Source organism: Paroedura picta, chromosome 1, assembly GCF_049243985.1.
Source record: "Paroedura picta isolate Pp20150507F chromosome 1, Ppicta_v3.0, whole genome shotgun sequence".
In the NCBI taxonomy this organism is placed as follows: Eukaryota; Metazoa; Chordata; class Lepidosauria; order Squamata; family Gekkonidae; genus Paroedura; species Paroedura picta.
Window position 1 is genome coordinate 93,281,623 of NC_135369.1, and position 26,952 is coordinate 93,308,574.

Below are 26,952 nucleotides of genomic sequence, written 5' to 3' on the forward strand. Positions count from 1 at the left end.
CATTTAAAAATACATATATTTCTCCGATTTATTTACAGACATACTTTCTAAATAAAAAAACTGCATTTGGTATTAAGAAAGTAAGAGTATTGACTAAAATATCTTCTGTTGTTTATTTTAATCTGATAATGAGACATTTCCTGATTTTGTTTATTTTGTGTGTGGAGGGGGGATCTGATGTTTTTACTGCACTTTCACACGAACTATGTGTTCTCTATTTTCAATGCCTTTTTGCAATTGAACGCAGGTGGATTTTGCTGTTTTACACAGCAAATTCCAGTTGCAAAGTGCGTGGGGATTGTAAGTGCATTATTTATTGCATATGTGAAAACAACTTAGATGCTTCCAAAAAAAGTGAACAACTAGAAATTGCCATAAATCCCTACATATATAATCCTTAAGTTTGAGCTGTATGTAAGTACATATTTTATAATATATGTATCTAGATGTTTATAAAGAGAATCTGAATTGCTTCAGTTTGAATGTCAGTTTGAATTAGGCTTTAGCCTAATTTGAAAACCCTATTTTAAAGAACTCCTTTGAATGTATAGCTTGGATGTTGAATCCCTTGATGAGTATCTGACATTCAGTTTTCTCATCTGTAACCGCTCTGTGGGAGCGGCATAAATAAAACTCTAAGGGCCCTTTGGGTGGGCCCTGTCCGGGATGGGGAAGGGCGCCCATTGACCCCTTCCCCCCAGAATGACAAACGGAGGGCCTGCACCTGCCGATTGGGCCCTCCACTTGTCATTCCGCCCCCAAAGGGCCAATTGGCCCCTTGACCCTGAGCTGACGACCCGCCCACCCCCAACTTCCCCTGCATTATCCCCATGCCGCCATTCCCACAATGCCTGCTGCTAAAACAGCCAGCCACCCAGCATGGGCAGCCTGGTGGAGGCGGCAGGGGGTGGAGGCAGCGGGGGGGAGGTTTGGGCCCCTGCCGAGGTACACCACCCGCCTGCAGCCTGCCGAGGGCCGGGAGCCTTTGGCCTGGTAAAGGGACAGCCCCACTGTGTCACTGACGCGCCAGCCCTGTCCCTTTGCCACTCCCGGAGCCCACAAGCTGCCCGCCTGAGCCAGCCTCGCCACGAACCAACAGAGCCTCGCCCGAGACGCTCACTCCATACCCAGTAAGCAGCTCCATGCCCTACCTCGCCATGCGCCCCTTGGGGGACCACGCTCCACCACCACTTCCCCTCCCCCCCACACAGCCACCCACCTACCATGCTCTTCCACCACCCAGCCCCCCCCCAAAGTTGCCCCCGCGCTCCATCACCGCTTCACCGATGATTCCCCGCCCCAACATTTCTATAATTGCTTTTAAAAAGGTGCATAAAATAGATATTTGAAGTATGTCTCCATTAAGAAAATTAGCTACCTTGGCTGATTCTTTCCCAGGTATCTTCTCCCTCAGGAATGACTTTTCCTATTCTCTCACAGAACTAAAGGATTCGTGGAGGGATCTCTGTTGCCTGTATAGACCCCACGCCCAATGCTCTTAATAGGTCAACCCATACCATCCCAACGAAGTCCAACAGTCAACAAGGTCCACCAAGCCAAAGTAACTCCTATGGAAACTTTGCCTGAACAACTGTCTCTGCCTTGTGACTCCCCTTTTTACATTGCCATTCTCGTTGTCCTTAGGATCTTTTCTTTTGTTGTCTTCTGTGGTGAGTGTCTCTTTGTAATAGTTTACAGCAATACAAAGTTCTGTTGAGTCAGACAGGCATGCTTTACATCCACTCCTCTATAGGGCAAAAAATTGGTTCTATAACTCATGCAAGATGCAGGATGTTAGAGAAGTTGGTCCACACTCACTCTCTGGTTTTATGGTCGGCTTTTTATTCCTTAAACTGTTGTAGTTAATAAGTTTAGAAGATTTAAGTTATAACAAGGGTATACAGTAATGAAATAAAAGTGATAGTTGTGTTCAATCAAAATCACAGAAGAAACTAGCTTGATGAAGACAGCATACATCATAGCAATGCAACTGTGTTCATTTTTAATTTAGTCCTATAAAACTGTCATTGATCGGTAGTCTTCTGCATAAATATTGAAATGAGTTAGAGGCATATAGGCTGTTCCGTAGAATACACCATACAAGTGCTGTGAGGGAATAACAAGTTGGCTAACTCTGTTGATAGAGTTCATGAGAATTTAGTACTTGTTTTACAGTTGTTCTGCTCTTTTTAGTATTAGCTTGATCAGATGTTAATGTCATTGTCAAAATACTAATAGTGGCTATCATTCTTTAAACAGTGTAGAATAATGGGATGGATGTCTGGTCTTAGTGGGAATAACCATAAATTAAGCAAGCTCAGTGTGAAAACTGCAAATGCCCAGAAATGCACTCAAACGAAATTCTTACTGAAAGATTTAATTTTTTTCATGTTGAAAATCCTAGCTTTTTGCTAGTATGTCCCCAAAAAAGAGTTCAAGCACTGATAACATGATAATATTTTTACTGGGAAGAAAAGCTTCTGAGAACATTTGTAAAGCTTGAAAGTTGATATTTTAAAATAAGCTTTAGCAATGTAAATACTATATATTGAACTATTGTGCCAGATATAAAGAGAATCAGAATGATATTGTGAAGAGACTCCTGGAATTGAAATACAGAGGTGTGGATTTGCTCTGGACTCAATGTTTCTTATTCCATTTGCCTGAGGATTATTAAATTAGTCTGTGAAATTTCTGTAAATTGGGGGAGACTGGACTGGACTGGTTTTCAAATAAAGTTCACTTCAAGTATAGCCCATTGGGTATATTTGTTACTTACAGCAAATTATTACCTCATTAAGGAGACAGTCATCATCATCAGAAAGCCAGAAGATCAGCACATAGACCTAATGAGCAGTATCCTTGCAAGACCTTTGTAATCTGTTACCTTCAGCATTTTTTGGTAGATTAGATCTTTGTTGTTCATTTTATTCATCTATCCGTGTTAATTCCCTTGTTCATAATGCAGCAATGTTGGTATAGATGTTTTCAATGTTAAATAATGGATACCTTTGAATGTTGTCAAAATTGATGACCTTTTTTCTACAGTTATAAATGTCCTACTGTGTATTCTGTTTATGTCTAGAGTTTTTGATCTTATATCGCTTCCATTTATAGTTGCCAAATTCTGCTCTCTTTTATGGATGGAATGATGAAGTATTTTGTCTGTTTGGAACAATAATCAAAAGAAGGCTGGTGTTCCTCAGTTGTTATTACTTTCCTATATCAACTGCATTGGCATAAGCATGTAGACAGCATTCAGTCATAACTTGAAAATTCTAAATTTCATAGGTTTTGGCAGGAAAGCCAAATGTTGTTAGTGCTCAGATCCCAATCAGTAGAAAATGCCCATAGCATTGGTTGAATCATGTTCACTTTGTTTAGAATAGCATGCCTCCCATAGCTTCAAGCCTTCCTCTTAGGCTATTTTTGTGTTGCAAATACCCTTGGAACAGAAATCCTTTCCACAATTTATTTAATTTATTTATTAATTTGTATTCCACCCTCCCTTGTGGCTCAGGGCGGTTCACAGGGAACATATGATGGATATGACATAGATTCGGTAACTGCATCAATCAATTAACAATAACAATAACATAAATGACAATTGAACATTAAATAGTTCACTGTTTGTTCGACCAGTAGTAATATTAGAAACACCAGGTCTTATTTATTTTTATTTATTCATTACATTTATATCCCGCCACACCCGCAAGGGCTCATGGCAGCTCACAATAAATACTCCATCCATTAAAAACCCCAATACAACAGATACAATTTATAATAGACTAAGCCATCAACTGAAACGAAAAACTAAGGCAAACATTTGGTGGCAAAAAGCCACATTAATACTATTAAGACCTCTGGGTGGACGAAGGGCTTGATCTCTCCCTTTAATCCAAACTGTTGTTACTCCTATGGCTAGTGTTGTAGAGTTTGCAGAAAGGCCATAAATGGAAGAGGACACAATGAGGATTCATCCCAGTGTTCCCTCAAGTTTGTTTTTAATGCTTCTTTCATAGTTCTGGATGCACATACGACAGTAGCACTAGCTACTAGCCAGAGTCCTATGTTGTGTCACCTCTGAGAAACTGTAGATTATAATTGTTATTATGGAAGTAAATATTGCTGGATTTTTCTTATTTCATCACCAAAATGTTATTTACTTTTACTCGGGCATTACATAATTTTTAAAAACAACAATACAGAAACACATTACCTATTGAATTTGTGATTTACTAAGAATATTCAATTAAAACATTGAAGGACTTATCAATGATGAATAATTTCTGATATATAGCTTCTTACCAATGATATCTGTAAAGCACTTTATACACTAAAAAGCTGTATAAATTAATATTAAATTAATGCTCACTATGGTGGAAAGTATATTTTATGGAATAGTGAATACTTGGGTTAGAATTGAATGTTAACCATTTTAGTCACAATCCCAACATAGCATGTTTCAGCCTCCTGAAATCAAGTATTTAAGATATTGTCATGGCCCCATCAGATATGTTGTATTTTCCAGTGGCTGAGAGTCTTTGTGTTTACAGGAAAAAATGTTTTAGAGGGTCAAGCCCATTCTCAAGTATGATAAAAGGATGCATTGAGTTTTGAAAATACCTGTCCCACTTCAGAATTGCCTTATGGCAGTGCTTTAGCTGCACAAAGACACTCATTTTTGGCTGGCCAGTTTCAGCAGATTGAGGCTAATCAAAATATTAAGACGCTTAATGATGACTAGGTAGAGATTGGTGCCCCTTTCTTTTGTAATTTGCATATTCCTCCCCCCTCTTATTTTTGAGTAACTAGGGAGGTACTGAACTCTTCTGATAAGTAGGGTAAAGAGAAGGATTCTGCCCCCCCCCCTCACACACACAAAAATCTCTCCAGCCCACCCTTATATTTCCTGACTTCATCTAGTTTGGGAGGTCATCTGTGGAAGTAGCTTTACAACTGTATATCACTTGCTGGGTCAGGCAATATAGTCCTAAATTAGATATGTATTCAAATGCATATCCTGACAGGACGGGAGAGAGTAATTTCCATTTAAAGTAGTCTAATTTGAATAGGTAGGAAATGCACTTGTATGCAGTTAAAGATGAACATTTGATTTACCATAAGGGATGAGCACAAACTGGTGCAGGAACTAGAATTTGTGATGAATTTTAGCTGGTTCCTGGTTCACCAAGTGAAGTTCATGGCAAATCAACCAGCACAAAATTTCCATGAACTTTTCAGCTGTTCATAGCAATTCATGAATAGATACAGCTCCAGACAGTCCGTGCTCTATCCAAATGTTTACAAAGTTTCAAAGCAACAAGGGCGCAACTAGGAGAGCATGTAGGGGTGCATCCAGGGAAGGTCCCCTGAAACATTTGTCTTTCTAGCTTGCACAATATCCATTCTATACACTCCTGAACCTGCACCTGTCAAAATGACAGGTGATCGTTCTGACAGGTTCAGGTTCAGCAGTACATAGAACAGATCCTATGCAAGCTAGAGACACTAACATCACAGGGAATCTCTGACTGACTCCCTACCTGCCCTCCAAGTTTGGTGAGGATTTGATTCACAAGCTCTGAGTCACAGCTCCCCCCCCCCCCCACACACCATTAAAGAGTCTCTACGAAAGTGCTTTCTTTCTAACTCACGGTTAAAGATGTGTTTGCAACTCTTCAGTCTGCTACTTATGTTCACTTGCAGCATGATGGCAGTTATATATGTACAACTATCATGGTTTATCGGTTTGGAAGGAGGCAGAGCCATATGAAACAGATTTAAAAACAACAATACATTTGGGGGAGCCAGACCCAAACCAGAAAGCCATGGATTGTACACAGGCCAAAAGTACTCCTTAAAGAAGAGATCCTTCAGAAGCCCTGAGTTGGTGAGTGGGCCTACACAGGAAATTGCAACCCTTGGTGTTAACTAAGTTGATTCCCTTCAGCCTGTTGCTTGTAATCCATCCTCCCTCCATTTCTTTCATTCATACAGTCTCACTGCATAATTCATCTTATCAGTATAGATATGGGGAAATTGTGGGTATTTAGGAAGCTGCCCAAGCAATAATGATTTCATGCAGCTCATAGTCCCTGTCCCTTAGTCAACATGTAATTGAGGGAGTGACATCATGTATGTGCTCTTCCAGTTCTCATGCCTCTCAGAGTTACCTGCACTTTCAGATTCACCTGTTAGTGAAAATAAGTTAGTCACTGAGACAGCAGTCATCCTCTCCTGCAGGGAGTTGCATTGGACCATGCTCCGGACCATCATCTGAGATATGGGCTTCAGTGTAAGGGGTTGTATTCTTTGGGGGGGGGGAAGGAAGGTGCACTGTGTTGGCTGCAGAGTAATGTGGAATTGCATCCTCTGTTGTAACTGTTTAGACACAACAGGAAGATGTATGGGACAGTTATGTTTGTTTCACATTTGATTTCAAGAGGAGTCATGTCTTTTGCAGATGAAATTTAATCCCAGTGTGAAATGAGGAAGAAAAAACATTCTCACTCCTCTCCTGCCTAAAGCCTGATGATGCCCAATTTTGTCTCTTAGACAGTTTACGCACTTGAGGTTTCATGCCGGGCTGCAGGCTGGACTTTTAGTTCCACCTCTTCCTGTACCCACACGGGGGAGCATTTGGCCTGGTGTGCCTCATCCACCCCCGATTTGTGCTCCTGCACGGGAGCCGGGGCAGTTAAGTTCCCAGTACGTAAATGGTCTTTAAGATGAACTGTCATAGGGGATTTCATATCCTTTAGCTCTCCAGGCAGTGTAACTTAACAGGATTCCTCTGTTAGCCTTGAGTATCCGGAATAGTAAAAAACAAAACCCTTCTTTCTGGAAAGAGTGGGACATTACCTGGGTTTGAGGAATTTATTTGCATACATCATCTTTTTGTTACTGAGAGCCTGACAGACTTTTATAGGCTTGTTTACTTTCATTGGCTATCAATTTTCCTTTTGAGGAACTCTAACAACAAGCTATATAACAATAAAGGCATTTTAGTTCAAAAAAGTAATGAATCATTCCCACTCTTGGGTGCTGCATATTTTAAAAACCTTGTCTATTGTTTTCTAACCATCATCATTTAAAATAAATGGAAATACAAAACAGGGAGATATTGTGCAATGAAAAATCACCTGCAAATATGATGACACATTTCTTAGAATTTTATAGCATAGTTTTGTTAATAATAAGTTAAGCTCCAATTCTTTGCCTTTACTGTACATTTCACAATGTGAATGTGGCAGTCTTAACAATAAATTGGCCACTGTCATGTTGGTCCCTGGATTGCATAGTTGAATTGCATAGTGTGCAAATGCTGTGATATATTGCATTTTCTTTTATACCAATAATGAAAAGTAGTAATTTGTTGAAACTTTGGACTAGCTAGGGATGTTCTACAAAGTATTGTCAAAGTAGACTGAATTCAGTGAGTGCTAGGATTCTAATTCTGAAGATCCTTTCTATAATTTGTGTAATTAGGCCCAAGTCTTCCATTAAAACATTATAAAGTAACCCAGGAAACCCATAAAGTGCCATTGACTTAATTTGAACCTTTTCACAGGATCAGGGGTTTTATACTAATGGATTTGATATCAGATAAGGAGTTTGGTTTGCTTCATTTCAGTTATTGAATGACTGTTCTTTCCCTCAAGGTATTCTTAAGCAATAATGTCCAATTGCTAGATAGTAACTGGATATAAAAATAGTTCTATTATGTGTAACCAGCTGTTTTCAGCTGAATAATATCTATGAGTTCCTAATAATACTACCTATCTTTTCTAAAGTTGAGGGTGAAGGGGGTGCTTTTTCATTTCTTTTCTCTTATGTTTCTAATAATTAGGCAGAGAAAGAAAAGTGAAAAACACCCACACTTGCTTGCTTTTCCCAATTGATTTTCTTTCTGTGCACCATAGCTTTTGAGACACTATGAAGTCTCTGTCCTTTCCTCACCTTTAGTGTTTGTGTATCCTGGCCCTGGGAAAAAATTGTTTTCTCAGTAAAGGGAATTGTTTAGATCCAAAGGTTATTTTTCCATCAGTGTGAAGGGTGAAAGTTTCGGCTGATCACTTAGTATCACTCACTGTTCTTGAGGGTTCCCAGCCTTTCTGAAGCAATATTTGGGGGAGCTCCATATTATCCAGTGGGAAGGAGGCAAATCCCAATTGTTTTAGTGCTGAAAGCCCCTTCCTTTAGCAGAGAGTGGCCTTTGTATCCAACTCAGTGTTGTCTGCAGTTTTACATAAATCCAATTTCATATGTTGATATTTAGCTGATTGTTTGCGTTATAAATTTCTCATTTGTTGTGTGTGTGTGTCATCAAGTATTTCCTATGTTTCTGTATGAAGTACTGGGCAGAGAAGAAAAACTAGGCCAGATGTTGTACAGTTTTTTTTTATATTCGTTTTTTTCATATTCAATTCACATTTCTCTTGATATGAATTGTTTACTTTTGGCTGTATACAATAATCAAGATAAATTTCAACTCTATGTTTTTAATTGTTTTAACATTGTGGCATACTGCCCTATGAAAGGTTTATGGAGCAAAGAATTAATAAACAAAGGGTTGTCAATCAGCTAGTATTACCCCGGTTGGTTCAGTTTATCACACTGCATTCTGTTAGGTAAACTGTATGACAGTTTGAAAAGCTAGCAACTCTATATGCCACCAGACTGTTCTGAATGCCATCCAAGATCTATCCCTGACCTCCTTATTGCTGTCCTGATTTCAACACAACTTCCCAGCTTTCTTCAAGATTCCATATTTTACCAACCATATCTCATAAGACTCCACTCATACTGCTCCTGTCTTCCTTTGTTTTCACCTATGACTATGGTACACCTGTAAGTCCATAGTTCTGAAATGGAAAGATGTAAAATCTAAGTCTATTACTATTACATTGATTATTCCTTTCATAGAATCATAGAATAATAGAGTTGGAAGGGACCTCATGGGTCATCTAGTCCAACCCCTGCACTATGCAGGACACTCACATCCCAATCGCTCATCTACTGTAACCTGCCACCTCTTTGCCTTCACAGAATCAGAATAACCTGTCACCCCTTTGCCTTCACAGAATCCTTTAATACAGATTTAGAAAGAACTGCTGGAATGTTACATGCAGTGTTCCATGTATTTATGGGGATTAAAAGTCTCTGCATAATGGCAGCGGTCTGTCTTCTTCCAGAAAAGCCACCTCAAAGCCAGGAGGCTCCCCAGAGCAGCAACGCATGGAACACAAGGGAGTTAACAGAAAGAAAACTGGCCACCATTCCCCAAGTATGCACTAATATACCTTGCCCATAAAGTTATCTTGATTTTAGCCAACACATGATAGACCATGGTTTTAATACATAGTTTTGATAGTTTTTGTGATAGGCCATAGTTATGGGGGTGTAGAGCACACCAGACTCAAATTTACATTATTCCTATTACTTCTCCAGCTGTACCTCCCAAACACTTTTTGAACCTGGAAGTTAGTTCCTCATAGATTCTATCCATCATGAAACAAAAAGGTAAAATTAAATGTTGCAAGAAATTTTGGGAAGTCCACCAAAATAACTTAAATTCCCTCTCACACACATATTCTTCCATTGCATCAGTTATAAGTTATGCTATGTCCTGCCTTGTTCATTATATTTTTACAAGTGAGTTCAAAACTTCCTCATTTTTGAAATAAGAATTGACAGAAGAGGGAGGATGCTATCATTGCATAATTTGACTGTTGGTTGGAAATCTGAAAATTTCTCTCATGGGGATTTCTGAAACATGCCTTTTGTTTATGTGCAAGACCCTTAGCACTATCCAAAGCAAAGATAAATCTTTCTAACATTACAGGAGTTAATAAACTTATATAGGTGTTACGTTTGCCAACTGCAGGTTGGGAAATTCTTGGGGAACTTGTGGCAAAGCCTGGGGAAAGTGATATTTGAAGAGAAGAGGGATCTCAGGAAGGATGTGATGTCATAGTGTTATCCACCCTCCAAAGTGCAGCTTTATCACTCTGTAATATGGAGTACAGAGATCAGTTATAATTCTGGGTGAACTCCAGGTTCCACATCAGATATAACTCTGCTTAGGATGGTGCTGTTTGGTTGTTAATCTACTTTAGTCAAATATTTTATCATACTGCTAGAAAAAATGTCTGCTGAAAGTTTAGTTGTTTTTGCTGGGTGAATGGGCAGTCTTATCAACTTTGGGTGAATCACATCCAGTTCAGTCAGTCATTCAGGACATTCAGTTAAATTTGATGACTTCGCCAAAGGGAACCCTGTCCTATGGTGGTAAATAAATGTAGCCTCATACTATGAAATAAATCCCATGAGTATTTTAGCACAGGAAATGCACTTATTGGCTACTTAAAAAAATCTGGCCATCTTGATTTATAATGCATCAGTAATCTTACCCCATTTCACAAAATACAGTTTACTCTGCTCTGGTATTTTCTTGTCAATTTTCAGAAATGCCTAAGCAATGTGTTCTTCCCAATGCTACAGTAAGTAATACTAATTTTAGCTAATTACACTTGTTACTCTTCATTATATCCAATTTAAGAGAGGGAATAATTTGATAGATACTAAAGCTTTCCTTTTATTCCCATATTTATTGTTTATAGAGGTTTTATCCTTGCTTTTCAGAGCTGTGATTTGGCCCAGCAGAGCATTGTTCATATTGTTCAGAATCCGAGGAAAAAGGATCACAATAGGGGTGAGAGCGAAATAGAAAATGTCTTTGGGATTCCAAGGAGCCTAGGAAGAGAAGATGAGAGCCTCACACGTGTGGATCTGAATACCAATCTTCTGCCTTCTAATTCAGCTGGACTTGCTGTGGTTTTGGATACTACTAACAGCACCTCCCATCTGTCTGACAATTCAGGTAACTCACAGAATTTATACATATCCAAATATAGTTGGTCCCCCCACCTTTAGGATGGTGATGATGCAATCTTCCATGTAGCCATGGTCTCAGTTGTTTCTGGCTTTTTGGTGAGACATATGTAAAATAGACAGTATAAATCTGTATATTCCAGGGTCAGTACACACATGCTATGAGAATCCTGATATGGTTATTAAGGTTGGCAGCCTTCAGGTGGTAGCTGAATATATCCTGGGATTCAAATGACAAAGATCAGGCCCATTCCGCACAAGAATCAATGTGGCCAATTATTTACAGGAAGCAATTCCGAAATTTAAAATAGTGGAATTCGGCATTATGCATACCTGCCTATGTAGTGGAATCCAGTAGCGTTGCAATCGTTTCCCACAGGTTTCCGGCCTCGCCAAAAATTGCTAGCCAGGAAGCGATTTTTCCTGGGCTTTGTCCCGCCCCTGGCCGTCACTCAAACAGCCAATGGGCGGCGGTTATCATGCTCCCGAAAAGCCCCTTTCCCTTTAAGACAGGTTTAAAAAAAACACGTTGCAAAGAATCTGCATTGATTTGTTGCAACAGAGAGACCCATCTAGCTGGCAGGTGGTGTATGACTGGCAATTCATCGTTGCCACACTCTCCCGAGTGAAAAAAAAATCCCCACCCCTCCGTGCACGGGAGCGAAAATAAAGGGAACTTGCAAACGGGGCTGTGTTGTGCTTGGTGACTAGAGGTGAGCTTTAAAGCAGCTCTGTGGAGGGACTGCAGCTGGAGAAGCCTCACTGGGTGAATGAAGGCTCGCCGGTTTGTTCCTCTCCGCTCGCTCTGAGAAAAAAAAATGGCAATCGCTTCGCCGGAAGATCAGAAGAGAAAGCCAGGGGGAGGGACTTTGCTGAAACCGCAACAATGGTAATGCACAGAACTTTTTCGCTAGTGTTGCAGATTTTTTGCAAGAGTGTAGCGCTTTCCAGAGGGTGAATCCACTTTTTGGGATTTCCCTGGAAGCGCTACAACGAAGCACTTTTTGCTGATCGGTTTCAGGAGTGTGGCAGATTGTGTACGACGTTGTGCAAACTGCATTTTAGTAGCGATTACAATTTGCCACACTCCTGCTACAATAAATCTGTGCGGAATGGGCCTTAGTTTACCTGGAGAAAACGGCTACTTTGGAAGGTGGACTCTACAGCATTATGGCCCATTGAAGGCCCTCTTTTTTTCAAACCCTGGAGCTAGCAATCCTAAAGTTTTATTCACAGCTGTGCGAGGGGCAGTAAAAAGCTGACAAACTGGCATTATCAGCAGTAGGAAAACAAACAAGGTCTAAAAACTACATCAAAATTATTTAAAAGATGTACTAGATGCCTATCACCCACTTACTTGAAACTTTAAAAAGAAATCTTTAGTCTTTAATAACAATTGTTGTGATAAAGAGCTCTCTCAGGAAGGCTCTAGAGTAGCTTGTGCCAGTTTACTAAAACACTACTGAGGGGATAAGTAACAGCTGAAAAATGGTCAGCCATACTTGTAGAAGGCTTTGCCTTTATGTGCTGCTGTCTGCCAGAGATGTGACTTTTAAATAGCTGTTTATCAATTCCCTTCCTGTGTGGTCTTTCTGTTTCCCCCTGCTCTATTAAGACCAAATCTGCTCATGTGACAAGCTTGCCTTAAAGGAAAAGCCCCTAATTTCTCTCAACTTCTGTCGGTCTTGGATTTTTTCTTCCTTCTCTGCCTTCTTTGATCTTCTCCCCGCTCCCCCATCCAAGAAAAGAGGCTCCCTGCTTGGCTCCTCTCCCCCCCCCACAAGAAAAGAAAGAAAGAGGCTTCCCCCCCCCCTTCTGAACTACCCTAACCATGTGCAGAACACTTTTCTGTTTCAATGGGGGGGGGGGAAGAGGAAGACCCGAGTTCAAATCTTTGTTCAGTCTGCAGATGTGAGGGAGAACGATGTGTTTGAATGTTCCTTTACGTCAAATGATCTGTAGAAAGCTGGCATATCAGAGAGAAGAGCTCTAGACTGGTCTATTTTTGGTATGTCCATTTTCTATGGTCAAGGGGAGTTTTGGGGGTTCTTTTTCAAGCCAACAATCAAATGTGGAATACCCCCACACTTTTTATAAAATAGTTTAGGGCAGAAGTTATATTTACCTTCACATTTCTCCACCCAATTATGGTCTTTTTAATTGATTGTCAGATGAATATTAGAAATAAATTTCTGTGTTACCTTGTTTAGATAAATGGATTTGCCAGAGGTAAGTACTGAAACCTCTGTCTGCTTGTTCGCTTATTCAAGGAGTGATTGAGCAAACATTGCAGGATTTCCTTCCTTCTCTTGTTGCAGTTGATTCTGAAATCCTCCGAGCAATGCACAAATACTATTCTGTACTAAAAATGGTGAATTCCTCAGCCACAGCTTTTGAGAATATTGCAAATCACCTATACAGCAAAAGAGAGATCAAACAACTGAAGTAACTTTAAAAGATTTTTAAAGACATGCAGAAAGTGTACAAATCATAAGAGTCCCAAACTTTGACAACTGACTTGATCAACCTCATGCTGCCAAGTAATGATGAATGAGTGCAGTTTAGGAACAAATTAGTGCCTCGCTTAATGATCCACATTTCATATTCTGAATGAATAATGAGGCAACAGGGGTGCCTCATTGTTTCATTCCGATCAGCTTGGCACTCACTGTGTCAGACAGGGGATTTTTTTTAAAGCTGTATGGAATGCACTCTGTAATCTTTATTTCTTTCCTGTCTGCATGTAGCATGTACCTGTATTCAACACTTGATTGGCAATGGGTAGGATGGCCCTTGTATTTGTTTAGGCTTGCCATGGCACATTAGGGTTTCGTTATGTTGTAGGTTTCTGAAAAATTCCTCATCTATAATGTGTGCTATTTTGACAAAGCACATCTTAGCAAAAGCCCTGATGGCAGAATCACAGCACAGCACACATGGGTGGCTATCATCTTCCCAACTAGTTCAATTTATGATTCAGCCCATCGACATCTTTGTTGTCATGAATAAGACAGCTTATCTGAATAACATTTCTGCCTGATTGGGGGTTGATGACGAGTAGTTTCTGGCGTGACATTGTCTTTTACTTGATATTCCAAGTTTCACTATGATTAAACAGAAGCAATGTCATTTATAATATAGTGATGATTATGTACGCACAACCATCTGTATGAGTGCTAATTGTGACATTTGATTTCTGTGTACTTTAAGGTAGCTGAATGCAGAAAGATGTATAAGTGCCATGGACAGGAAATTTGAGTTAGTCATTTTCCCTTTAAATGGTAAAGTCTTGTGCAGTTTCACTATGTGTGCCATCAAAATGTAAAGAGGCACGTGCCTCCATTTTAACTTGTTTTGAATGCCTACTAATGCAGACAATAATTTTATGTGATATCAGGACATAAAAAAGAAGGCCAAGGCTGTTGGTGCAAGTAAAATAAAAACCAAGGGAATCTATAATATGATATGCAAATATAATATGATACCACCAGTCAGGATCCTTCTATAAATCCATATATAAAAATGTGTGACTTTTAAAAAATGCTGTTTGATTGTCATGCATCTGAGGGACCTGAGGAAGATCAGGTAAAATGACACGTATGAAGTTGCTGTATACTGAATCAGGCCAGTGGGCTGTCAAGATCAGTATTGTCTACTCTGACTGCCAGCAGCTCCACAGGGTTTCAGCTAGAGGTCTTTCTTCTTTACTTACTACATGATACTATTAAACAGAGATGCCAGGGATTGGATCTGGGATGCTCCTATCACTGTGCTGCATGTTCATAAGAACATAAGAGAAGTCATGGTCAATGGTCCATCCAGTCCAACACTCTGTGTCACACAGTGGCCAAAACCCAGGTGCCATCAGGAGTACCACCAACAGGGCCAATCATAGTGGTCCTTCTATAAACTGTAGCTAATAGCCAATTATAGTTTACTGTTCCTTATATTTATTCAGTCCCCTCTTTTTTATATATATATACAAGTTTTTTTTATTTTCATAAAGATAGAAATATAGGATGCAGTATGAGTTATTAATACAAAGAACAGTAAAATATAATCATCATTTGAAAATGTACGACCCCACATTAACTACACAATGATATAAACTTTTGCCCAAAGCTGAGTCTAAGAGCCATCCACATTTCCACTACATTAAAAAAGGCCTATCTAGATATACAAAAGAGAAGTTGTTAATAATGAACTTACTTGAGAGATCGTAGACCTCACGTTGACTGCTTGATACAATCTAAGAGCTGTCCTGACAGATATTTCTAGGTTTAAGTTAGATGCTTAACATTAAACATTTCTTGTAGAACAGTATGAGTTTTGGCCCTGTATCAATACCCTAAGGAAGGGAAAAGAAAGTAGGGCTTTGCCTTAAAGATATTTAAAAAAAAATTACAAGAGGATTTCATAGCTTCTCCTTATCCTTAATACAGATACATCTACAAAACAATTTATACTTGACCCATTCTAAGAGCCATCCTGACAAGTATATTTTCAGATTTACGTTGAGAACTTAACATTAAACGTTTTCTGCAGATCAGTGTGAGCTTTGGCCCTATAACAATAGACTAATAAAGAAAAAATAAGGGGGGGGGAAACCCCGTTTTATATATCCAGCACTAACGATTATATTACCTATATGCCTACAAAAGAAAAGAAACAGGAGAAAAAAAACCACTGCTTCCCCTTTTTCCTAAAAATAGAAATACAGAATACAGTATAAGTTATTAATACAGATAATAGTAAAGTTTCCAGGTTTAGATTAAATGCTTAACATTAAACATAGAACAATATGAGCTTTCGGTCTTCTCTAGGGGGTCTCATATCGAGGCTTGCTACATCTTGTCGTTCCCGTAAACTTATATTCTGTCCCATTGGCCTTTGACGTAGAAAGTGCAGTTGTACTCTTTCCCACAGAATAAAGGTAAAGGTAAAGGTATCCCCTGTGCAAGCACCGGGTCATGTCTGACCCTTGGGGTGACGCCCTCTAGCGTTTTCATGGCAGACTCAGTACGGGGTGGTTTGCCAGTGCCTTCCCCAGTCATTACCGTTTACCCCCCAGCAAGCTGGGTACTCATTTTACCGACCTCGGAAGGATGGAAGGCTGAGTCAACCTTGAGCCGGCTGCTGGGATTGAACTCCCAGCCTCATGGGCAAAGCTTTCAGACGGCTGCCTTACCACTCTGCGCCACAAGAGGCTCTTTTCCCACAGTATATGCATCGATAAATCTTGAGGCCGTTGCACCTCCTGGACTCCAGTATCAATACAATTTTTTTTCCCAAAGAGCTCCTTTGAATCGGTTACTTTCACTACAGATCCATATATCTGTTGATTGATTTTTGTACACTGTTGCTTTGAGATGGCTGTATGTCTTTTTTAAAAAGGGTGTCCTTATCTGGGCTGCAGAACTCCGACATCCCCTTTTCCATCTCCAGAATTTCAGATTTCTCTTCTACTGTTGGTTTTCCACCTTGTTTAGAGCTGTCATCAGCCACTGTTATTGATCCATCATTCCTGTTGGAGACTTCTTCCTTGCCATCTTGGATCTCTTTGAAGATATTTTGGACCAATCCTTCTGTAAATGCTTTGAAATCTTGGGTTTGTTTCTCTATTAGATGAGCCAATCTTTTTAACATAGACATGTTTTTTACTTAAAAATCAACAGCCAGCCTCAAACAATTTTACAAGTGGCCAGTAGAGGTCCTCTGTTTTATCCTCTAACGTCCCGGCACAGGCATGTGACGTATTGAAGTCAGTAAGGCAGATATTCTCGTGCTGGAACAGAGTTCTCGTGAGATCTTCCCATTCACAGGTCTTATCTCTTATCTCTGAAAACCAAAACAATTGCAGTAAGAGCTTTTGCCAATTAATTTGAGTTGATTTGAGTCCTTCTTCTGCTTAGTTAGGAGAATTAGCCTGCCTCATAACGAGGTGGCTTCGGGCAGAGCAGAGTAAAAGGAGGGGGGAAACAAAGGTCTTTGATGCAGGAAGAGAGACGGAGAAAAAAAATGCGAGATACTTGCAGTAAATGATGTTTTGGTACTCAGCCAATGTCCTCCCCTCAGTTCACAACGTTCATTTGCAGTAAATCGTCGTATAGGGTTGAAGCAGATACTAAGATTAAAGAGAGAAAAGAAAGTCCGAGATAGAATATGGCAGTCGTCCTCTGGACCTGGAACGCTGACATCCTATAATCCAGGGAGATATACTCCCTAAAGGATGGGAGACGGCCCCAAGAACTTCCTGGGGAGAAAGGTGAGGTGGGGTTTGCGTACCCCTCCTCTTTTCTGCCAATTGCTTCCGCAATTGACCCCTGTCAGGCTTCAGAGATAGCAGAGCAGATGCCCTGCAACCCTCTCAGAACGACATCTTGGCCACACCCCTTATTCAGTCTCCTCTTGAGACTGGTATCAGTGTTTCAGTGTTAGACTGACTGGCTTATAATTTCTTGGATCTCCTCTGGTTGGGGGTTACATTAGATACCTTCCAGTCCTCAGAAATGGAGGTAGATTTTGATAGATCGCATAGTTTTTTCAGGAGATTCACAAGTTCACATTTGAGGTTTCTCTCCCCCCCCCCCCAGAACACTTGGATGTATGCCATCTGGACCTGGCAATTTGTCAGTTTTTAATTTGTCCATCAGTTATGGGACCTTCTCTCTCATCAGCAGGCAAGAATTGGTGGATGAGGTGAAAGAGGTGGGGACCCCAGGGGGAAATGAACATGTCCTCATAGAATTCCTTTTGAGATGGGGGGGGGGCAAGGAAGCTTATAGCCAGATGCGGATGTTGGATTTCCGTAGGGCAAACTTTAATAAACTCAGAGACATGATGAGTGTCATACCATAGACGGGAATGCTGGAAGGGAAGGGAGCATGTGAAGAGTGGGCACTACTCAAACAAGAGCTATTGCATGCTCAATCAATTACTATCCCAGACGAAAGACGAAAACACTGCTGGAGCTCTAAGAAGCCTATTTGGATAAACAGAGAACTTCAACAGGAACTAAGAAAGAAAAGGGAAATGTTCAGGAAATGGAGGGAATGACAGAGCTCTAAAGAAGAGTACCTACAGGTTACTAGGCACTGTAGATCAATCATCAGAAAGGCCAAAGCTGAGAGTGAGCTAAGATTGGCCAGGGAAGCCCACTGTAACAAGAAAAGATTTTTCAGTTATGTGAGGAGCAAACGTAAAGTAAAGGAGGCAATAAGCCCACTGTTGGGTGCAGATGGACAAACTCTAAAGGAGAATGCAGAGAAAGCAGAAAGGCTCAGCGCCTATTTTACATCTGTTTTTTTTCCCACCGGGTTTAGGCACATCTAGAGATGACAGTAGCCAAGGGATAGTGTCTAGGTGGCAGGTTAACATGGACAGAGAGGTTGTCGAGAGGCATTTAGCTGCACTGGATGAGTTCAAATCCCCTGGGCCGGATGAAATGCACCTGAGTGCTCAAAGAACTTTCCGGAGAACTTGCAGATCCCTTGTCCATCATCTTCGGGACCTCTGACTGGAGATGTCCCAGAGGACTGGAAGAGAGCAAATGTTATTCCAATCTTCAAAAAACGGAGGAAGGATGACCCGGGAAACTAAGACAAGTGAATCTGACCTCTGTTGTGGAGAAGATAGAATCATAGAATCATAGAGTTGGAAGGGGCCATACAGGCCATCTAGTCCAACCCCCTGCTCAATGCAGGATCAGCCCAAATCATCCTAAAGCATCCAAGAAAAGTGTGTATCCAACCTTTGCTTGAAGACTGCCAGTGAGGGGGAGCTCACCACCTCCTTAGGCAGCCTATTCCAGTGCTGAACTATTCTGACTGTGAAATTATTTTTCCTGATATCTAGCCTATATCGTTGTACTTGTAGTTTAAACCCATTACTGCGTGTCCTTTCCTCTGCAGCCAATGGGAACAGCATCCTGCCCTCCTCCAAGTGACAACCTTTCAAATACTTAAAGAGGGCTATCATGTCCCCTCTCAACCTCCTTTTCTCCAGGCTGAACATTCCCAAGTCCCTCAACCTATCTTCATAGGGCTTGGTCCCTTGGCCCCAGATCATCCTCATCGCTCTCCTCTGTACCCTTTCAGTTTTATCTATGTCCTTCTTGAAATGAGGCCTCCAGAACTGCACTGAAGTACTCCAGTTGTGGTCTGACCAGTGCCGTATACAATGGGACTATGACATCTTGTGATTTTGATGTGATACCCTTGTTGATACAGGCCAAAATGGCATTTGCCTTTTTATAATGGAGAACATATTAAAGGGAGCAATCTGCAAACATCTGGAGGACAATTTGGTGATCCAAGGAAGTCAGCATGGATTTGCCTCCAACAGGTCCTGTCAGACCAACCTGCTTTCTTTTTTGGGTTTGCTGGATCGTGGAAATTCAGTTGATATCGTTTACTTGGATTTTAGTGAAGCTTTTGATAAGGTTCCTGATGATGTTCTGATGGATAAATTGAAGGACTGCAATTTGGATTTTCAGATAGTTAGGTGAATAGGGAATTGGTTATATCAACAGGGGCATCACATCAAAATCATAAGATGTCATAGTCCCATTGTATACGGCACTGGTCAGACCACACCTGGAGTACTTCAGTGCAGTTCTGGAGGCCTTCTAAAGTATTTGAATAAATTGTTGCTGATATTTATGTTTCTGCAATATGTATCTCATGTCCCATTTTGCCTGTCTGATCACTGATCTGCAATTTATTTTCCAAAGCCTTCATTTGGACTCGCTAAAAGAATCCTTTTCATCTTTTACTGGTTTCATCACTTTGTTGATTAACCATGCAGTCCTTTTTATACTTATTCATACCTTTCCTAGCTTGTGATAAACATTTTAATTGAGCTTCCAGTATCATGGTTTTAAAGCTTCTTAAAGGGATTTAACCCTCTTTACTTTCAGTTTCTTCTTCACAAGCCCCCTCATTTGAGAGAAGTTACCACTTCTAAGGTTAAATGTGATTCTGTTGGTAGTTTACAGCAACTGCCTATTTACATAAATGCTAAACTTAATATCAGTATGATCACTGTTCCCAGCAGTGCTGTCATGTTTACATCTCTCACTAGATCTTAAGCATTATGTAGGATAAAGTCCAAAATTGCCTTCCTCCTGCTGTGTTCTGTGACCGTCTGCTCCATGGAATAGTCATTAAGAGTATCTAGTAATGCAGTGTCTTTCTCCTGACTTGAACACATATTGATCCAGTCAATGTGTAGGAAGTTAAAATCATCCAATATGATACAGTTATTTCAACTAGTTGCTTTCCTTAATTGTTTTGCTGGTTTTAAATAAACATATATAATTTCCAGACACATTAGGCCTTCAGCCTTCCTACTGCAGCATTGATACTTTGACAGGCAGTCAATGTTGTTTGCCACCTTCTTAGTGGTCAGTCTTAATTCACTTCCCTCTAGAACAGTAACAGCTACCCCTTTATTTCTTCAAGGTGAGCCATCCCAAACCAGAGATATTAAATATCTTGTTGACTTTCTCCGTAGATTTAGTTTTAAAGTGTTCTGTCACCTTTTTTGTTTTAAGCACCAGCAGTCTGGTTATTTCTTAGGATAGAGTTCATCTGTTTTGTACAGGCCTTCCTCGTTCCCAAAGCATTCCCAGGGCCTAACAAACTTTAAACCATTGTATTATCAAAGCATTGAGACTCCTCTAATTCGTGCCTGTCTAGCTGGCCATGTGAATAAAACAGGGAGCACCTTGAGTCTTCTGCCTGGCAGCCCTACATTTTTCCCCCAGGCCCACACAACAACATTTCCCCCACATGGTCACTGACTCCTCCACAGCACTAGCTCTGAGTCTATTTACACCATGTGTAATGTTCACTGCCTTTGCACCAGGCAAGCAAGTCACCATGTCAGCAGTACACAGGTTTGCAACCCATCTATTTACATACCTAAGGACTGAATTACCTACTATCAGGAGTCTCCTCCCTCCCTTCTCAGGGATGGTTCCTTGGTATGAAAATATACCTTCTGAGGTAACATCCCCTTGACCCTCATGCTCCCTGATAACAGTGGTGCTGCCATTCTTGGAGTAGGACATGTCTGTCTCTGCATTTTCAGGTCAGCCATCTTGGTCTTGTGGGGCAGAACTTCTTCCCTGAAAAAACAGGAAGTCCTTGTGCTAATCACACTCTCCTGCCCAGCTGGCAAATAGTCATACATGTTACACTCAGTGCAATACACAGGGTAGCACCCCTGCTGGCATCCAACCTTCATAACTTTTTATTATTATTACTTTTTTCATAGATTTCCTATTATGTAGAAAGTGGAAAGTGTCATCCATGGTTAGCTATGTGCTTTATTTATGTACTGCAGTTTTCACCGCAATGGAGATCCAAAGCAGGCAACAACGTTTACCTTTCCTACATTTTACCTTCACAACAACTCAGTGATGTAGGCGTGTGCTCATCCAGTCACCAAGTGAGCTTCCATTGAAAAGTAGGGATTTGAACCTGCATCTCCCAAATTCTATTCTGAAACTCTATGTACAATTGTTTTGTTAAGTGACTGCTGTTGAATAATTGCAAGCCACTAGGCCAGATCATGGCATCCGGCCCTCTCAATTCCTGGCAAATAGAAGGGGAAGAAATGGAGATAGTGACAGATTTTATTTTCCTGGGCTCCAAGATGACTGCAGATGGGGACTGCAGCAAAGAAATTAAAAGACGCTTGCTCCTGGGGAGGAAAGCTATGGCAAATCTAGACAGCATCCTAAAAAGCAGAGACATCACCCTGCCAACAAAAGTGCGTTTAGTCAAGGCTATGGTCTTCCCAGTTGCAATGTATGGCTGCGAAAGTTGGACCATAAGGAAGGCCGAGCGTCAAAGAATTGAGGCTTTTGAACTCTGGTGCTGGAGAAGACTCTTGCGAGTCCCTTGGACTGCAAGGCGAACAAACCAGTCAGTCCTAGAGGAGATCAGCCCTGACTGCTCTTTAGAAGGCCAGATCCTGAAGATGAAACTCAAATATTTTGGCCACCTCATGAGAAGGAAGGACTCCCTGGAGAAGAGCCTAATGCTGGGAGAGATCGAGGGCAAAAGAAGAAGGGGGCGACAGAGAATGAGGTGGATGGATGGAGTCACTGAAGCAGTAGGTGCAAACTTAAATGGACTCCGGGGAATGGTAGAGGACAGGAAGGCCTGGAGGATCATTGTCCATGGGGTCGCGATGGGTCGGACACGACTTCGCACATAACAACAACAACAGGCCAGAGTAGGATGTGCAAGTAATGTGCCTGGTGATTGCTGCCAGGACTGGCCCCAATATGACCTCTCTTAAAGTCCACAGCCATCTCTGGAATGGCCTCTGCCCCTCCCCGCTTTTACTACTCCAAACACAGGCTTAAAGGCTGGTAGTAACATCAGTGATTGCCTATTTAAGCCACTAAGGGCATTTTCCCCATAAAGTGACAGGTGTTGCTTTTATTCCTCTGGGTCAATTGACTTTCAGGCACAACACAGAAGGTAAAGTGAGGAACTATAATAGGAGGACAGAATTAGTGAAGATTGTCAGCTGCGTTCTGCACACTGAAATGCTGTTCTATTAAAGGAACTGTGTAGTGGGATACATGTCACAATATAATGTGTATTTTCTTTTAACTATAATATAATTCATAATTGAAACCCTATAGCTTTTGTTCCATGTATTCACTTGGTGGGGAATCTATTGCTCCACAAATAAAGAGATTAATTCTATTCACAGAAGATGTATGTAATTCCTGTGAGTATAGCCCTTGGGGATCATCCATGTTTCTCTTCAGAGAGAACTAAAGGAATCTTTTTTAGTTGGAGTAGCATTGCTTTCGGGGACGAAAGAATAAATCGATAAAATTAGAATTGAAAAGGGAGGAGGCTCAGATTGATGAAGATATCTAGTCAAATACAGATATGTGGGAAATAGAATTTGAAGGCCAGTACCTGAGTGCACAAGGATCCAAAAAATAAATCTTTCCCATACCTGTTATATTAACCTTGAAGTTTTCCAATCATTATGATAATATTAATTGGCCGTTAGGGAGAAGAGGCCTTACCAATTCTGGCCTTCATAGCAAATCTTTCCAAAAGAGGGGAAGTTATATCTCTATACTAAAGGGGATATAGGGAGTGATTATAATCTTTGGGTGGTGAATCAGTTTTATGATTTGAAGAAGAAGAAGAAGAGTTGGTTCTTATATGCTGCTTTTCCCTACCCGAAGGAGGCTCAAAGCGGCTTACAGTCGCCTTCCCATTCCTCTCCCCACAACAGACACCCTGTGGTGTAGGTGAGGCTGAGAGAGCCCTGATATCACTGCCCGGTCAGAACAGTTTTATCAGCGCCGTGGCGAGCCCAAGGTCACCCAGCTGGCTGCATGTGGGGGAGTGCAGAATCGAACCCGGCATGCCAGATTAGAAGTCGGCACTCCTAACCACTACACCAAACTGGCTCTCTTTTGCCTACCTGAGACCAATCTTGTTAGTAAATATTTTGTTATGTGTGGTTTTGTTTGGAATCAGATTAGCTCACTTACAAGCTTTCTTCCCAGGGCACAAAATAGAAGGGAATGGTTTTATATTATGCACATATATACTACAGTTAGGGATGGGCGTGATTTTAGCCACTTCATGGTTTATGATTCATGAACTGAAGAGTTACTATGAACTTCCACAAATCCTGATGAAATTTGTGATGGTTTATGAAGAGCTGAAAACCGTGGGTTAAATGTTTCTGAGTCTTTAAACCACTGCTTTCTGTTCTTCATTAAAAAACAACAACTGAGCAATGGGGAATTCCCCACTACTCATATGTTTGGTTTAAATGGCTCAGAGCCATTTAAACCACTGTTTTCTATTCACCACCAAAAGCCACAGTAAGCAGAAAGCTGTAGATGAAACGAGAGGCATTTTACCCCCTGCTTTCTGCTCACTGCCAAAAGCAGTGGTGAGCAGAAAGCAGAGGGTGAAACAATTCAGAGCCATTTAACCCCCTGCTTTCCGTTCCTTTCCAATTTTCGTGAGGAGAAGAAAGTAGGAACTGATATGAACTGGTTCATGGTTTAGCCACGAACCATGCAACAAACTGTAAAAATGGGGTTTGTACCCATCCCTACTACAGATATAAGGGAAATTTTCATGGGAAGGGATTATAGGTGAAGAGGTGGAAAGCAGGGTCAATTATTTCCCCCATTCCCCCCCCCCAAATTACAGTATTTGCTGGCGTATAAGACTACTTTTTTCCTCTGAAAAATATGCCTCCAAGTGGGGGGGGGGTCGTCCTATATGCTGGGTACACTTCAGTTGGGATAGACATAGTGGCCCATAGTACTGTAATGTAATGTAACAAACTCTATATTTTGAGTGGAAATGTTGGGGGGGTCGTCTTATACACCCAGTCGTCTTATACGCCGGCAAATACGGTACTTATTTTCAAGTTTTCTGACCGAAAATTCAGAAATTTGGGGGCATGTGAAAAAAAGGCCTGTGAAATATTTTTGGAAATGTGTGAAAAGTTAAGACAATTTCTTTGAATGTGTAGGATGAAGGTTTTTATGAAAGACTAGGAAAAAAGCCCATTTGTAAAAATGGGTGATGCAAGGTAGGGGCACACAGGGCACTCAGGGATTACCTGGAGGGGTGGGCGAAGTGTGTAGGGGCACGGCTGGTGGATCCACTGGAGGCTAGTGGCGTGGGTTGGGATGGTGGGTGGCGGGTGCTGTTTGGGGGGGACGGAGATGCGAGGCAGGCAGGTGCGGGATGGCGTGTATGCCTGGTGGTGGTTAGTCGTGTAGTGGGGGGGCGGGACGAGCGTCGGCGATGGTGACCAGGCATGCGTGGAAGTCCGGCGGTCCTGGCGTGGTCGGGGGAAGGCACGGTGGGAGGCGGGGGATCTATCGGCGCTCCCTGGGCAATCCCTCGCTCCCTTCCCCCGGAGCGAGGCGCAGAGTCGAGGATGGGAGAAGGAGGCAATGGGGAGGTGCGCTTTGCACGCCTCCCCATTGGCTACTTGGGGGCCAAGTGACTGACACTCGGAGGGGCAAATCAGGAGCGGCTCCTGATTCGCCCCTCCAAGTTTTTATCATGGACGGCGCCCACTCCTTTCTCCTCCCAACTTGTTCTTCGGGCTTTATTAATACTACGGAGTGGTTACAGATGATCAACAGTAATGACAATTTCTGTGTATTTTATAGAGTGACCTTGATTGGACCTAAGTAGGCTACCCCATGACCATGTCAGGGTCCATTATGATCTATGTAACTTTTGGAGGGGTCAGAATCTGTCAGATCTACAGGCATTTGCAACCCCTTGCAATCTGTGGAGATATTTATTGTGTTTTAAAACCTCTGGGGAGAAATGTCTGCATCATATCCCTAGTACTTCTGTTTGTAAGCTCTTAGGAATCAATTGAGAAATTTCTAGCATGTACAACCATTTGCAAGTTGCAAACACACACACATATGCTGAATCCAGGGTTTCAGGGGGAAGCTGGGCATTTCCCTCTTTCACCACTGTACCCCAGCTGTTCCTTTGGATTGAAAATTCCTCTGAACACACCTGATGACTTCTGCTTGAAGTGATGATTGACCTTATTGATATTTCAGGGGGGGAAACTGTATAAATGTGCTATAAAATGCTATATTTAGACTCCTTTAAATACTCTTATTAAATACTCTTATTGAGGGCAAAAGAAGAAGGGGACAACAGAGAATGAGGTGGCTGAATGGAGTCACGGAAGCCGTCGGAGCGAACTTAAATGGACTCTAGGAAATGGTAGAGGACAGGAAGGCCTGGAGGATCATTATCCATGGGGTCACGATGGGTCAGACACAAGTAGTTCATTTTCACTATAAAGCATGAGATTTGTTTACTGTTAGTGTTAATCTGGGCAGTATGCCACAAGAACGTAACATGCTCTTTAATGTTGTCTTAAACGGGGAAAAAAGCATTCTTAAAGAATTTTTTAAAGAATGTCTCAATTGATTTACCATTTTTAGTGCCAGTGAAAGACAATTGATTATAAGTGTTTCTATCAGGTTTTTGTTTTTATAAGCAGTACTTTGCCAAAAATGGAAGCCACACGGCTCTTCTGTAACTAGGACAGTAATGCTTTTCTAAAGCCCGTGAAGATTGACTGTTAGGGACATGTCTCCTTCTAGCCGTATTGATGCTTGATATTTCAGTCTTGGTCCCTGACATATTTCTAAATCTAAAAATCTGTGCCCCCTTTGCCCTTCTAGAAACAGAAGAAAGTGCTTTTATAAGACATTAACATAATGGAACCTTTTCAATAAAATGATAAATTGAGCCCATTTCAGCAAACAGAATGCACACTTGGTAATTTATTGCAGTCAGTGCCAGTGCTGGGAACCTGATTCATATATGCTTTTAGCTCTAATGAAAATGGTACCATTTCCTCACTTCCTTCATATTTGCCAAGAAGAGAAACATCTTTTTGAATGGCGTCTGAAATATTTTTAGAGCTTTGCAATTGGCTCTCATTAAACACTTTTAATCATTTTAGGGGAACTTCTGTGCTTACTGGAATTATACACCTTAGATAGGAATATCTATAGCTGTGAGAGGTAATTAAACTTAACAAGAGAGGGGAAATTGTGGATTTCTTTTTGCCCATATATTAGAATGAGCATACATTCTACCCTACATAACTTCAACCATTTGAAACAAATAGAAATTGTTCTCAGAGTTATTCTAACAACAGCAGTTCAAAATGACAGGCCTGCACAGCATCAATACCAAATGCTGGCTTGACCAGGTCCTAAGAACATGACTTGGAAAATGTGTTTCCCCTCCCCCCTTTTTGCTTCTTTTGGTAACATCTGGCCCGATGAAGTATTCTGGTGAGCTCAAAAACTTGCACCCTGCTTTGGGTCATTGAGTTAATCCTTATGAACAGTACATAATGAATTAAGGACTGTTATAGGCTTTGGTTAGGGCATCACTTCTGTAGTGCACGACAATGGTGACTTTTCAGCTTATTTTGATTCTCAGCCCCACATAATTTATGTAGAATTCTCTCAGGGCCCTCAACTTT

General features: G+C 41.2%; 1 protein-coding gene across 3 annotated transcripts in view; it reads left to right on the top strand.

The window, feature by feature from the left end:
* The window catches only part of PRKN (parkin RBR E3 ubiquitin protein ligase), a 951,947-nt gene that overhangs the window by 289,705 nt on the left and 635,290 nt on the right, over positions 1 to 26,952 (top strand). For all 3 annotated transcript variants that reach the window (XM_077348081.1, XM_077348097.1, XM_077348089.1), the window contains exon 3: positions 10,648 to 10,885. In XM_077348081.1, the coding sequence (XP_077204196.1) occupies positions 10,648 to 10,885 (238 nt within the window). The remainder of the gene's footprint in view (positions 1 to 10,647; positions 10,886 to 26,952) is intronic.